Source organism: Cetorhinus maximus, chromosome 2 (assembly GCF_964194155.1).
Source record: "Cetorhinus maximus chromosome 2, sCetMax3.hap1.1, whole genome shotgun sequence".
NCBI lineage: Eukaryota > Metazoa > Chordata > Chondrichthyes > Lamniformes > Cetorhinidae > Cetorhinus > Cetorhinus maximus.
Genome location: NC_135880.1, coordinates 195,142,393 through 195,157,385, shown reverse-complemented (window position 1 = coordinate 195,157,385; position 14,993 = coordinate 195,142,393). Strand labels below are relative to the sequence as shown.

General features: G+C 42.4%; 1 protein-coding gene across 2 annotated transcripts in view; it reads right to left on the bottom strand.

Annotated features, from left to right (window-relative positions):
* The window catches only part of slc37a2 (solute carrier family 37 member 2), a 55,049-nt gene extending 40,478 nt beyond the window's left edge, over positions 1-14,571 (bottom strand). Inside the window, exons 1-2 of one of the 2 annotated variants that reach the window (XM_078531412.1) lie at positions 14,094-14,571; positions 43-124 (exon numbers count right to left, since the gene is read on the bottom strand). In XM_078531412.1, coding sequence (XP_078387538.1) covers positions 43-124; positions 14,094-14,155 — 144 coding nt within the window. In that variant the 5' untranslated portion in view covers positions 14,156-14,571. The remainder of the gene's footprint in view (positions 1-42; positions 125-14,093) is intronic. The other variant, XM_078531423.1, reaches the window with a different exon arrangement.
* Between the last annotated feature and the right edge of the window lie 422 nt (positions 14,572-14,993).

Sequence of the window (14,993 nt, the reverse complement as noted above, 5' to 3'; positions counted from 1 at the left end):
AAGAAACTGCTCCTCTCTTCTCCAGATTAACTGCTCATGTACCTTGACAATGCTGATAGGTTTGCGAGACAGGTGATAACTGGTGTAAAACAGGAAGGTCATCACTAGAGTAAACCCACGATACCTGCAAAGGAAAAAAAAACGTTCCAGATTATATTCCAGAAAGACAACATTGGTTGTTTTCAAATTAAGCTTTGTATTGATGATGCCCATCTACTGACTTCATCCAAGGGGCTACAATGGCTCTCAGTGACCAAGTTCAGAAAGGAAGAAATAAAGCTGGTTGCTTGTGATTGCTATCTACTGAATTCTGCTGGAATATGCACAATGGTTTTGGGAGCTGACAGGACTGGGCATTGGTTATAAAGCCCACCTGGGTGAACATCTCACTACAAAGTCACCAGACATTGGCTAACATTAATACATGGAGAAAGGCCAATTGGGCTGAGGTACTGAAGGCTGTCTGACCCCTGTGGCCCCATGGTCCAGCAAAACTCAACTCCTACACAATCAGAACAGAAGATTTCAAACCAAAAAACCATCCTTCTGTATCGTTTTTGTAGCTTACTTAAACAATCACGCACCTCTCCCCTCCCCCACACATACACCCCTTCGTGAAAAAGCAAACAGGAATCTTTGTCCTATAAAGCTCTAAAGAATACTTCAACCACTGCCCCAAATTTACAAACATACATTTGAAACATACTTGGTGAAACATTTCATTGACCGGCAATAGACAGTGCCAACAGCCATGACATAGCATATTGAAAGCTAGGATATCTGGTGGGGCAGGGGCAGTAAGGATTCCTTTCCCCCCTGCCCCACCATAAGCCCTTCAGGAACCTGAATTGGACCAACTGCAGAACTGTTACCGTCCACCTCCCTGCGGTTGTGTCATGATAACGCTGGAGAAGTTTCCCAAACACCAAAAAAAGCCAGGCCACAGGAAAAAGGCTAAAATTTAACTGGATGCAAGTTGATTAGAATACAATTCCCTAGGGACCAGCTTTGCCAAAGACCTAGCATTATTCTTGCTCCTTATAAACTCAGGTCTTAAAAACTGAGAACAATTAATCAAAATAAGAGACAAAATGTGATTCGTCATATGTAATACTAGAGTTTATTTAAAGAGCATCAGTCCAGGTTACATAGTGCCCAAATAAAAAAGGTTCATTACCAGGGCCTGAAATGGTGAGCAGAGACCAAAATATCTTTAATTTATACCCTCAGTCACAATGTGGTTCCAGAGGCCATATACAGTTTACAAACATATGACCTGTTTTATAGAATGATGCTACCCATTCCCTTCAGTCTTCCTGTGATGGCATCAGGATTGGCATCAGGAGCTCATGTGGGAAATGGCTTGGCAGGTGCCAACCTCTTGCACCTTGCTCTCAATAAAGAGATTATCTTGGATTATGTCCCTCAAAGCTGTTGGATAACAGTCCACCAATTATAGAAATTTATAAATGCTTCTTAGGTTAAGTATTACAAGGAAATTAATGGGATGGGGCAGGGGGGCACAGCCCCTGCAGCCCCTTAGACCCACCCCTTACCCCAATCCTGGGAGACTCTGAACATACACCATGTGTTTTTTTAAAAACCTGATTCCATGCCCATCTGCAGCAAGACCCGGACAATATCCAGGCTTAGGCTGATGAGTGGCAAGTAACATTTGTACCATACATTGCCAGGCCATTACCATCTCCAACAAGTGAGAATCTAACCATTGCCCCTTGATGCTCAGTGTCATCACCATCACTGAATCCCCCACTATCAACATCCTGGGGTTTACCATTGACCAGAAACTGAACTAGACTAGCAATATAAATATTGTGGCTACAAGAGCAGGTTAGAGGCTAGGAATCCTGCAGCGAGTAACCCACCTCCTGATTCCCCAAAGCCTGTTCACAATGTAAAAATGCACAAGGTCAGGAGTGTGATGGAACACTCTCCACTTGACTGGATGAGTGCAGCTGCAACAATACTCAAGAAGCTCACTGTCCAGGTCAAAGCAGCCCGCTTGATTAACATCCCATCCACAAACATTCCCTCCCTCCACCACTGACGCACAGTGGCAGCAGTGTGTACCATCTACAAGATGCACTGCAGCAACTCACCAAGGCTCCTTAGACAGCACCTTCCAAACCACAACTATTACCATCGAGAAGGACAAGGGTAGCAACACATGGGAACACCGCCACCTGGAAGTTCCCCTCCAAGCCACTCACCATCCAGATTTGGAAATATATCACCATTCCTTCACTATCACTGGTTCAAAATCCTGGAATTCCCTCTCTAACAGCACAGTGGTTGTACCTACACCACACAGACTTCAGCAGTTCAAGAAGGCAGCTCACCACCACCTTCTCAAGGGCAATTAGGGATGGGCAATAAATGCTGGCCTAGCCAGCAACACCCACATCCCATGAATAAATTAAAGAAAAAGTTGAATTAAAAACAGTTTGAATTCAAGTCAATAACCTTCTCCCTGAAGTTGAGCAAGATTGTATTGGACAAGAGAGAGAAAGCGCGAGAGAGAAGGGGAACTAGATAGTAGTGCCTTGCTGGCTAAATAGGAAATAATTCTGATTGTATCTGGAGTTCAGTGGCTAATCAAATCCAAGTTGTGGTAACATTAACCACATCACAACTCATACACAGCCCACCACCACCACCATCTCCCCCATAAATAAAAAAATAATTGAATAGGGTGAGCACAGGACGCTCACCGAAATATAGGATCTGCGCTCGACTCCGGATTTAATTTAGTTACTTTGTGTCTGCACCGTTAGTGCAAAAACACCCTGATTTCACATGAATGGCAGCTGGGAGGAAACCAATTATCAGTACCCACAAGAGGGACAAAAGACTAGAGACATCAATGATGGGGAATTCTACTTCCAGGCCAAGTGCCACACCCCCACAAGAAAAGGAATAGGGAAAAAATACGATGGAGGCAATTTATCCTCACCGTCCACCTTGGTTCAGTGGTAGCACTCTCACCTCAGTCCAGCCAGAATATTGTGGATTTGAGGCTCACTCCAGAGATATGATAATCCAGGCTACAATATGAAAACAATACTAATGCTGCACTGAGGGAGTGCTGCACTGTCTGAGAAGCCATCTTTTGGATGGGGTATTAAACAAGAGGTTCCCTCTGCCTTCTCTCAGTAGGACACAAGATGCATGAGCGCTTTCCATTAACCTCTCCAACAATTATCCTTCAGTCAAAACATAAAAATTATAAGTGGAAAGAGACTATTCGAACTAACGTATTTGTGTTTACTCTATGCTCGATCAGGTGGTTCAAATCGCTTCTATCCCCAGAACCCCTCATCCACTTATTTCTAATCTTGAATGTTGACAGTTTCTGCCTGAAGTGAATTCCACACCCTTATTCAGACTATCGGGTTGGTATTTCACTGCTGTTTGTGGAAGCTTGCTGTGCATCAATTGGTTGTTATGTTTCCTATGCTACAAGAGGGACTATACTTCAGAAAGTACTTCAGTACCTGTGAAGCACTTTGGGCACTGTGCAATCACAAACATTTCTTTCAACTATAGGAGGGTGACAGATTAACAAATTGTATTGCTTCATTTTAAAACTGTTAATTCAGCACAAATCAAACCCAAACAGCAACTTAAAGTTTAAAAGTTGCATCAGAATAACTCTGCTTGCCCAAGTATCACAAGGACCCACAAGCATCACTGACTATTTTAGTTGGCACAGAAGCGCACCCCACCTTGAATAGCCAAACACGTCACTGACAAGGATAAACAGAGCCTGTTTGGGACCAGACGCTTCTCTCACTGAAGGAATAAATTCATGTGACGCAGATACTTGTCGGTAATGTTAAAAAAAACACTGAATGGCATGGTACTTGCAGGAATTCAGATACATGCGAATAGGAATCTGTAACTAGCAACAAAAAAAAACCCAGGCTAGTATATATCACAAGAAAACCTTTGGTCAAAAGATCAGCATTTAAAGATGGCAGACTCAAATACTGACCAGGGTTCCCACTGAAGCAGGAATTTAAGCTATTCCATGATTTTCAAACCAAACTATGTCTGTCTCAAAGTTTTGGTATCGAACATGCAAAGAAGCTTGAAGGTATCATGCTTAAAGAGTTCTCAGGTCCATGCCTTTCTTGCAATTTCACTCTTGCCCCTTATGTACCCATATCCTACATCAAACAGTACAAGATTGAAGATACATGTTGATTACATTAAAGGCCCTACGTAAATACAAGCTGTTGTTCACTGACATCTATACACAAGCCCCACCCCGTGTTTATATTACATCAATCCCTCCCTTATTCCGATAGCAGAATTATATTTTAGTGAATCTACAATGCTGTGATAGGCTAAGGCTTGTTTAGTCTATGGACTGAAGCCATGGGAAATGAGACCATGCTTTCTTCCCCCACCCGTCACTGACAGCCTTGAGTGTAAAGTTTAAATTAGGTTTTAGATTCCGAGAAGCCAGTGTCCTATCTGGCTTCCAACTTTTGAACGTCAATAAATCTGCTCCCTGACCCCAGACAATAAAAAAACTTAGACTATTTTTCTTTAGAACTCAAGCTGAACTTATGTTTAGACTGATGGGTAAATAGTAAGATGGGCTTCCATTAATCCGGAGATGATAAAGAGGGCCAAAATTTAATGTAGGCAAAGATAGCGGCATTAAAGAATTAAAGGGCAGCTCAGCAAAAATAAATACTTTATATATAGTGTTTGCATCAAGGATATGGAATTCTTGGCTACAAACCATTGAAGCAGCATCTATAAAGTCGGTTTTAAAAAAGGAATTAGGCAATCTGTTGGAAAAATGAATGCAATGGGAAAGGGTTTGTGGGGTGTGAAGGGTAGGATTAGTCTGTGGGACGGTAGGGGTGCGGTTGTGCTGTTTATTAACTTTACTGAGACCTCTGCCACAAGCAAAACTGGCTTTGTCTTACAGTCCTGTTAAACATAAGGGTGATGGACTTCACTTAATACAAAGCCTCATAACATGCTGATCTTATTCAGTCTTGTATTTCTACATGTTGTACTAGCTCTGCAGCCATGAAGGTTTAGCATTTTTACACCACCCTCCTCCTCTTATCCCCTGCTACATATACCAGTCAAGAACAGAAGAACAAACAAGATGGCAAGAATTAGAGTCGACGACCATTCAGCCCCTCGAGCCTGTTCCACCATTCAAGATTATGGCTGATCTGATTGTGGCCTCAATTCAACTGTCCTGTCTGCCCCCGTTACTCTCGACTCTCTTGCCAATCAAAAATCATCCTTCAATACATTCAATGACCCAGCCTTCACTGCACTCTGGGGAAGAAAAGTTAATGACCCTCTAGAGAGAAAAAACTTTCTCATCTCCATCTCAAATGTGAGACCCCTAATTTTTAAAACTGTGTCCCCTGGTTCTGAACACACCCACAGGTGGAAAAACAGCTCAGCATCCACCCTGTCAAGTTCCCTCAGGGCCTTCTGTTTCAATAAGATCACCTCTCACTCTTCTAAACTTCAGTTGGTATAGGTCCAACCTACATACTAATTGTGATTCACGTACCAAGACACCCAAATCCCTCTACCACACATCTCTCTCCATTCAAATAATACTGCTTTTCTATTCTACTTGCCAACGTTGATAAGTTCACATTTTACTAAATTATAGTATCTACCAAATTCTTTTAAAACATGGCTTTTAGATATACAAAAGTGCAATACTTTAAAACAAGAAAATCAGAGACAAAGTGATAAGCATTCACATTAAAGACTGATTGAACTTTCCCAGTAGCACGAGAGTAGAAAGAACACAAAAGGATAAAACTAATGAGATTGTCCTACAAATTCTCCCAAATGAGATGGTTTCTTTGCCCATCTAAATATTTTCCAAACTCCAAGAAAACATTCCATAGTGAATGAATATGAAAATGTCCCCTTTATTCAGAAGCTGAAGAACATTTCCTTTCTGATAAAAGGGAAGCAAATTCATGAATGTTAAGCTGCACACCCAATTATTTCCAGCATCCTTTGGGAATCTCCATGATCGGGATCATGGTTTTCCGGTCTTAGATGTGGCTCCATTTTCCACTACACCCCCCACCCCCTACAAATCAACGTACAAATGTGCCTGGCCAGCAGCAAAGCACAGGCTGAGTTTTACTGAGCATTCACTTCCGTTTAGTAATCTTTACAATGGGTTTTATTTTTGAAATGGAGATTATATTGTGCTAGCTTTAACAGACACTAGGCTATTTTGGGGAAATCACACTGCCTGACAAGAGACAATCATATGCATTACTTGCCAATAAGCTGGCTCCTCGTCAGTCTATAATGTTACAATCACCCCTTCCTGTCAACTGACACTGCTGTAACCTGTTAAAACACAAGACGCTATCATGTGCACATGACTAAACCACACAATTTAATCTTTTGCAGAAAAGCCCAATGTTACATTTGAGTTCAATGGTGACAAAATTGCTGTCTGAGATGTTAGGGCAGTGCTTCCAAAAGCATTTTCTAATGTGATCCCATTTTAACACTTGAAAATTAATACGACCCTAGATGCCAAAATAAACCAAAACAGCAAAGCAGCAAAGAGTCCACTTGCTAACCAATCCATACTTTCTTCTCATGCAGTATAAATTGTTGTTCCCTTTACCATCGATATTCTTCAAAACTGTCCTGATGAGTGCAAGATGAAAAGCTTTGACAGCATATCTTTTTTCAGCAATATTCAATACATAATTATTAAAGTTTGCATCTTATTGATCAACATATGGGGATATAGGAGTCGGCCATTCAGTCCTTTGAGGCAGTTCTGTTATTCAATCAGATCATGGCTGATCTGTTTCTGGTCTCAGTTCCACTTTGCACATTACCAGGCCTAGAACAGCTCCCTGGTTGGCTCTTTATATCATATAAATATGAAAATGTGTTGTAAAGCATTCTGTAAAAATTTTGTTTCATGTACTTATGTAGGATTCAGTCAAGCTCACCATATTCCCTGGTGATGGAAGACCCAGTAAAAGCCCTCCCTCCCTCCCCTCCCCACCTCCACCCCCACACCCCCAATTCCTGGACCCGCGATTGCTGTACATTCACCCTGCTACACGTAGTCCCTGTAAAAATGACGGCCACTGATCTTGGCCTGTCACCTGAAGCAGCTCTACAGCTGTTGTCCGAATTCGATGCAAAGGTGGGACCAGTAGCTTCTTATTCAGCCTCCCCTGCCCAGCCACCAGGTCCACTCCCCTCTGCCACACCTCACAGACAGACTGATAGAGGAGTAGGGCATGGGCAGGGCCAGCTGTTGCCTCCTGGGCCTCAGCATGGGGTACAGTCACAGAGGTGGGGGAAGCTAACAGTGGGGGTTACAACCCATTGTTTGGGAATTGTGTCAGGTTGAAGCACTGTTTTGTCTGTTCTGCTGGTTCCTTTAGATCTGGGAGCACAATCTGGGGTATGACTGCCATATTTTTATCTATGGATCACAAAATTACAATTTGAAGTGATGGCAATATCGTGCAACTCACTTCCAAATTCTTTTGATTTGTAAAGACAACATAGTGAAGTTCTAAAAAATCCCCTTGCAAACACTAAATAAAAGGTTATGCAAATTCTCACTATACCCACCTCTGTCAACCTTAAGACATTCACTTTACAAAGTCTTCATAGCAAGGAGTCATGTTCAGGTGCAAGCTGGCTCATGTACTGACTACTTTAGAGAGTCAATAGAGAAGGGGTGGGGAATGGTGCAGGTGATACTTTGCCCCGATGATGCCCGTGGTTAATCACCTGTCTATACTCAGCCCAATGACCGTCAGTCACAATCATCTATTATCTGCCTTTAGTTTATTTTAACAAGAGCAGCTGAATTGATATAGCGCTCGCTGCTTTGGCTGGGATTATATTCCATTTATTATCCACTACTTGGGATGAAGGCAGGATAAGGAGAGTACGGTTGATTCTCAGTCTTCCATTAGGCTAATTAGTGCCATGCTGGCATTTAGTTACATGCTAACAAAGTTTAAAAAGAAAATATCACAAAATATTAACACTTTTCGCACAACCACCGGGTCAGTGCTTTTTCAGCAAAGCAAAACTGCGAGGAGGCAAACGTAAATCACTAGTGTGCAATGTAACAAACACCACATGCTAAAAGGTCAGTGATGCAACTCTAGTTTTTAAAAACTTCCAACACAGAAGTTGATAAACACCCGATAAGGTTAGCCGCTCACACTGTTACAGAAACAGTCACTGGAGCAGCTTCATTGCAAGGCTTCCAAATCAGAAATCATTTTAGCCTGGATCACAAGTGTCGGACAGGCAATTGTCGGGCATCATAGTCGAGCTGGGCAAATGGTAAAGGACACACATTTAACGATAAAACAGTAAAAAGAACCAGAGTGGAGAAGAATGGGAGCTTCCTTAAGTAACGAGGTCTGAAATGCACTGCTCGAAAGGGTCATAGAAGCAGATTCGATTGCAACTTCCAAGGGAATTGGATAAGTACTTAAAAAGGAAACATTTGTAGGGCTATGGGAAAAGAGTAGGGGAGATGGGCTAACTTGATAGCTCTTTCATAGGCACAATGGGCTGAATGGCTTAAAATTCTAATCATATTTCTGTAAGCAATTAAGTTAGTAAATCCTGTAGCTCCTAATCAGCAATGTAAAGTTTTCATGTAAGAGTATACCTTGCCCACTTATGGCCAAGTTCATATCTCAACAAACTGCTTTCAATGCCATGAATTTGGGGGTTTCATTAGTTTCCACCACCACACCCCCCACAACCAAACACACCCCATGGACAATTGGCTGTTCCACCCATTCTTTCCAAAATAAATTTTGTTCCTTTCTCCACAAACACTGCTCTATATTTCAAATGATGTCACACTTGGCATGATCAGATGTGCTCTGAAATTATTAATTCTGGACTGAATCTAGCCGGTTGTTATATTATAACAAGATGCCAAGTCAACAGGGAGCTTCTGCCAGTATTGTGTTTGTTTTGGCCACAAGCACTGCTAGCCAGACCACACGTCAGAGGCCATACTGCATCGCTGTTTTGTAAATGGACGTCAAGTCAGTCCTAAAACCAACAAACCCAAAGACCCAACATTTGGGTTATAACCAATATGGCCTCTTAATATTACATAATATTTGTAATAGGGCTGGATGAGGCGGTGGAGGCATTTGAACACAAGGGTGAGAATCTTTGTTGAAAGAGTCACAATTGACAATAAAATTGAAACTACTTACTTCCCAAAAGTTAGGCAATTAAATTTCTGACACTTGAGCAATTCGCCTGCCATTTGATGGATCGTTCGCTTGTCACAGGCCAAGAAACTATTCCTCACATGTGTTCATAAGTAAAATATCCACGGTCAAAGTATTTAGTAATTCAAATACAAAAACTACTGCCTTGTCACTGATTTGTATATCAAAATTTCATCATGTACCCAATTTCCCCCCCCTCCAAACGGAGAGTATAGATATAGCCAGGACAGCTTCATATGTAGTAACTGGTCCAACACACAAAACTCTTTACCAAAAAAGTAAATTGTTCAAAACTAATTTATCCTGTAGCCATTGTCTAAAAACCACAGGATTTTCCAATTTGCAGCAGGATACAGCTCAGCTCCACCCTGATTCAATGAAATAGGATCTGCAACAACCCTAAGGTAGAGATGTCGAAATGAAAGAACTCCAGGATGACTGCACAGAAGCTGCAGAAAGTAGGGGAGCTGTGAATGGAAAAATTCAAACTGGAACAACATGATTGGAAGGAGAGATTTCTTGTGCGGCCGAGATACAGACAGCACTGGGAAAATCAGTCTTGCCTCAGTGGCAGCAATCTTATGCAGGTCAGAGGCTGAGCGTGATCAGTTCAAGTCCCCCTCAACAGACCTGAGCCTGGTGCAGTCTTTCGGATGAGGTGCTAAACTGAAACCCCAATCTGCCATCTCAAACGGATATAAAAGAGCCATGGCATTTTTGTGAAGTGCTGGGCACTCCCCACAGTGTCCTGGCCAACATTTAGCCTTCAATCAACTTGATCAACCAACATTTATCCCTCAGTCAATGTTGCAAATAGACTATCTGGTGGTGCTGCTCAAGAGAGTTTGATGTGCACAAATTGGCTATCACATTTTTCCTATTGTAAAGCAACAGCATTTCAAGAGTATTTAATTTTTAAGAAATTTTAAACTGAGCTTTATACTCCATCTCACCTGCCCATCACTCCACAGTGATACCCTTACCTTCAGAACAAAAAAAATAAGAAAGCAAGAGTATGATTTAAAGGGCAGGGCCACTTAAGAAAAGCAGACACATTTTGCTATATGACAGAATAAAAACCAAAAATAGAAGGATAACAAATTGCCCTTTTATTATTAAAACTAAAATCCAAGGGTAACCTTTGAAGCAGTTCCAAGGGTTCAATATTAAAAGTACAGCAGGGGAACATTTACTGCAGGGTAAGCCTGCAAATTGAGTTTGTCAGAAGGTATGAACAGCGGTACATCACGTGGCCTGGATAAGAGAGCCCAAGAAGTTTCAAATAGTTGTGGGCATATCTGAAAGTCAACATTAGCATGAACATGCTGCACTTTTAATCTCAATAGTTTCACCTTTGGGGACTGACACATTATGCACTTATATCAAGCTTTCACGCTTAGTCCTGGAAAAACACAGTTCTAAAACTTTGGTAGGGTTATTGGGGGAGGGGGGGGGGGGGGGGGGGGGGGGGTGGGCGCTAGATGGAGGAAGAGGAGGAATTGCCAAAGATTTACAGCCTCCAGTCTTTCCCCTTCTCCACTGTCCCATCTGCCCCACCTTCCAACGGTACATCCTCTACCCTCTCCCCAGTGCATCCATACCAGATCTTCCCTACTGCATGGAAGTCGAGATTTTTCTCCCTAATTAACTGCTACTCATTGAACAGCCCTCATACCTTTTCCCTAGAATTGCTGATTAGTGGTATCACAGATCGTCACTCCATCCCACTTCAGTGATACTCCCAACTTGTGCAACTCTGACCATGCAGCACTCCCTCAAGACTGCATATTAGCCTAGATTGGCATGCTTAAGTCTCTGGAATTGGACTTGAACCTACAACCCTCTGACTCAGGAGCCATGTGTCCTACCACTGAGCCACATCTTGTTCTTAAGGCAGCAGCAAACTCTTACGCCCCGAACACCAAGTAAAGGCCAGTCCTCATATTGGAACTTTGCAAAGTGAATGCATCATTGAATCCCCATTTTCAAACCTCCAATTCCTCCACAGCCCCCATCCTCACAAACCCTGCTCACTCTAGTTTCTATGGAAATATTTTGAAGTTTCCTGGTCACATGTTTAAAAAAACACACAAGGGCACAAAACCAGGCAAGAGGTCAACACCTGGAAAAAGTCACCAGCTAAAATTTGGGAAGAAGTTTGTTAACATAGAAAAATGATTAGCATTTATTCCTGCAGTGAAGCAGCATAATGCAGATCAGAATCTGTTGGTTCAGGGGGAGCAAGAGTAGCTCACTCTTCCAGCTTTTACACCAACATCTAACCCTCTCTGGGTCATATGGTCAGTCGATACTTAACTGGCCACTTGGTGCAACTTCAGTAAGTGAGACTCAGTAAGAGATTCAGGTTATTATTCCTGTACAAACCTCATCTTTCATTCCACAAGATGAGAGTTAATGGCTGACTACTGTCCGTGACAAGTCTGTATTTTTATTGTGTTGCAGATTTTTCATTATTATGTCTGACTGATGTCGAACTAATTTCACTCACTGCGGCTGACTGAAAAGGGGAATTTTTTGGGGGGTGCGGGCAGGGTGGAATAGCAACATGTAATGTCAGCAGTTCCTTCTTTTGCATATTGGCTATGCATTTTAGCTGATACATATTTCAACTTGCAACAATTAACAGGGCACATCTTAAGCTGCATTTAAAATCACAACTGCAGTACTGGTGTCAAATAGCATTGCTTCCCACTGACACCAATACTGCAGTTGTGATTTTAAATGCAGCTTAAGCTTTGGCTTTATAGTCCAAACCAGTAAAACAGAATGAGATGCCCCATTAGAGGGAGTTGTACTCTGCAGAGTTAGTTTTAGCTTTTGACAACAGTCTGAAAATACACAAACTGTGCTGATGAAAGCTAAAATAGCTTCCCCATGACATGAAACCTCTAGTGTAAATGTACTCTTGAACAGCAAAGCAAAGCCAGTGTGCCCTTACGAACACTAGACACAGCTGCACATCATATACCACTAACTTTCTACTGAGAACCTTTGTCATACCTACACCATTAATACATGAACTAACAAGCACTGAAATCAAGCAATGCCACTAAATTCTTAAATACCTACCATAGTCCAGCTGCATTATCACATCATTGGATTTTTTGGTCAGGTAAACCAATAAACAAAGGATGGCAAACAGAAACTATTTCTGCCAGAGTAAAGAAGGTTAAGATGAGGTTTAATAAGTTTTTAAAAATATATGGGTTTTGAAGTGGAGTTTTGAAATGGGTTGAATATGTAATTATTTCTCCTGGTTAACTCTCTAGTCAAACTCCCTAATATATTTTAAATTACCACCAAGAGAGAGAATGAGGTCAGAATATATTTCTCCAGAGTGTTGTTGGAGCGTGAAATTACTTATCAAAAGAGAATGGTTGACAGAGACCATTGCATCAAGGGAAAATGGTGAAATATTTGAAGGTGGTGGCACACATGAAGGTAATGGGTTTTGTAGTGGATTCCTCTGGCAAAGAGCTGGCTCGCAATGGGCTAAATGCTCATCTCCTGTGCTACAAGCATCTTTGGCTCCATAATGCTGGCTACCTGGCAGCACCAGGTTAGTTAAACGGTTGAACAATGATACAGATCAGGAAGGTCGCAACTTCAGTCCTTAGTGCCTGCAGTGATACCCATATCTCAACAATGGATTACAAAAATCAAATCTTGGCGGGGGCAGCTGAACAAACACATGGCCAAGTATGGGACTGAACTGAAAAGTTAGTCCAGAGGGTGCTCAAACTCTCCCTGGAGTCCTGTGTTATTTGGATGATCAGACAGCCTCCTTCTGTGCTGTTTGAATCAGGAAGACAGCCCATCAGGCCTGAATAATAGTCACTGGACTAGTAACCCAGAGTTCCAGGCTAATGCTTCTGGGGACATGGGCTTGAATTCCAACACAGCAGCTGGGGGAATTTAAATTCAATTAATAAATCTGGAATTGAAAGCTAGTCTCAGTAACGGTGACCATGAAACTCAATTGCTGTAAAAACCCATCTGGTTCACTAATGTCCTTTAGGGAAAGAAACCTGTCGTCCTTACCTGGTCTGGCCTACATGTGACTCCTGACCCACAGCGCTGTGGTACCTTAACTGTCCTGGGAATTGGCCTAGCCTGCCAGTCAGTCAAAGCAATTAGGGATGGGCAACAAATGCTGGCCTTGCTAACAACACCCACACCCCATGAACGAATAAAAAAAATAAGGTGCATGTGTCAACAGATATTGTTTAGTTTTGTTTGATTACCTTAGGAGTTCAGGAAGAAACAAGCAATTAAGGCAGAATGCATGATGTGGCAGGTGAATGACCTGGAACCCAATAGCAAGGAAATTGGGACAGAAAGAAAAAAAAACCATTGGGAAAGTTATTACACAGCAACAATGGGAAGGGAGAACCAGAAAAATGTATGGGTGGGTGGAGGAAAGAGAAGATAAGGAGCACAACAACAAACAACGAAAAGCAAGGTGAGCAGTAAAAAGGACCAACATTAAGTTGCAGAGTGTGAACCGACTGTAACTGAAGGATTCTCCCAGCAGAAAAGCAGGAAATGGTATCCCAGACAAAGAGGGAGCTCTAGGCAATGAGACAGACACACAGCAGAAATAAGACCCGCAAGACTATGACTGTCTTTGTCCTTCCCCACAAAGACACTTTATATCTTAACAAAAAGGTGGCGGAGGCGGACTTGCCTTTAATCAAGGGCTTGTATCGGCTCGGTTACTGCGCAACCCAGACCCATACTTCCAGGACACCTGTAATGTACAATCACCCACACGCTCCTTACCAATTGTCTCTGGAAAATGCCTGGATACAGCGGATCCCTGGAGGTATCGTAGACCGAGCCATGATTCACTCTGTGTTGAGTTTAAAACGGAAATAAACGAGGTAGCAGTACCGAGCCGGCAGACTCCGCAGCGATTCCTAGCCTTTCGCCTTTTCGGATTCAGCAATTGCCCCAGCGTCAGAAGAATGGTCTTGAAGGCTCTGTCATTGAAGACGGGAATGGGAGGTCTGGTTTAAAACTGCTGTGGTATCCATCTAGCCCCGGTGATGTAACAAATTACATGGAAACAATGCATAATGTAGCCAACCACAGGGCAAGGTTACAAACGTTACAGAGCAAAAACTTCCGGGGCTGATCAGCTGAAGACTGAGCTAGAATTCAATCACATAAATACTACCATTAGTGACCCATGGATAAGACGAGTCATAAGCAGCCCAGCCATGGTTGGAGATTTCTCTCCCACAGCAGCATGTGACCCGGTTGAAGCTGACGACAGGAAATAAAAGCCAATGAAACTGACGCGTGCAATATGTAGACAGGGTGGAGTTCAGTTGCAAGCAGAGAAAAAAAATCTCACATCGAAATCACTCTAGACTTAAAGCTGTGGTTGGTCGCTTGATTTTGTTTTTATCACTGCGAGACGGTGAAAGTTGATGACCTCACCTGAATCATTTAGCCGAGGAAAATTCCCTTAGTTCCAAGGTAGTAACTGAACTCCATATTCAATAAATGAAACATATTTGAGAATCATGCAGCATGCCGCTCGGTCCACCGTTCATGTAAATAAGCTGTCTAATTCGTCCCATTTCCCTGCTCTTTCCCCAAAGTCCTGCAGCCACCCCCCACCCCGCCCGCCAGTACAGACCTAATTCCCTTTTGGAAATTATTATTGAATCAGAC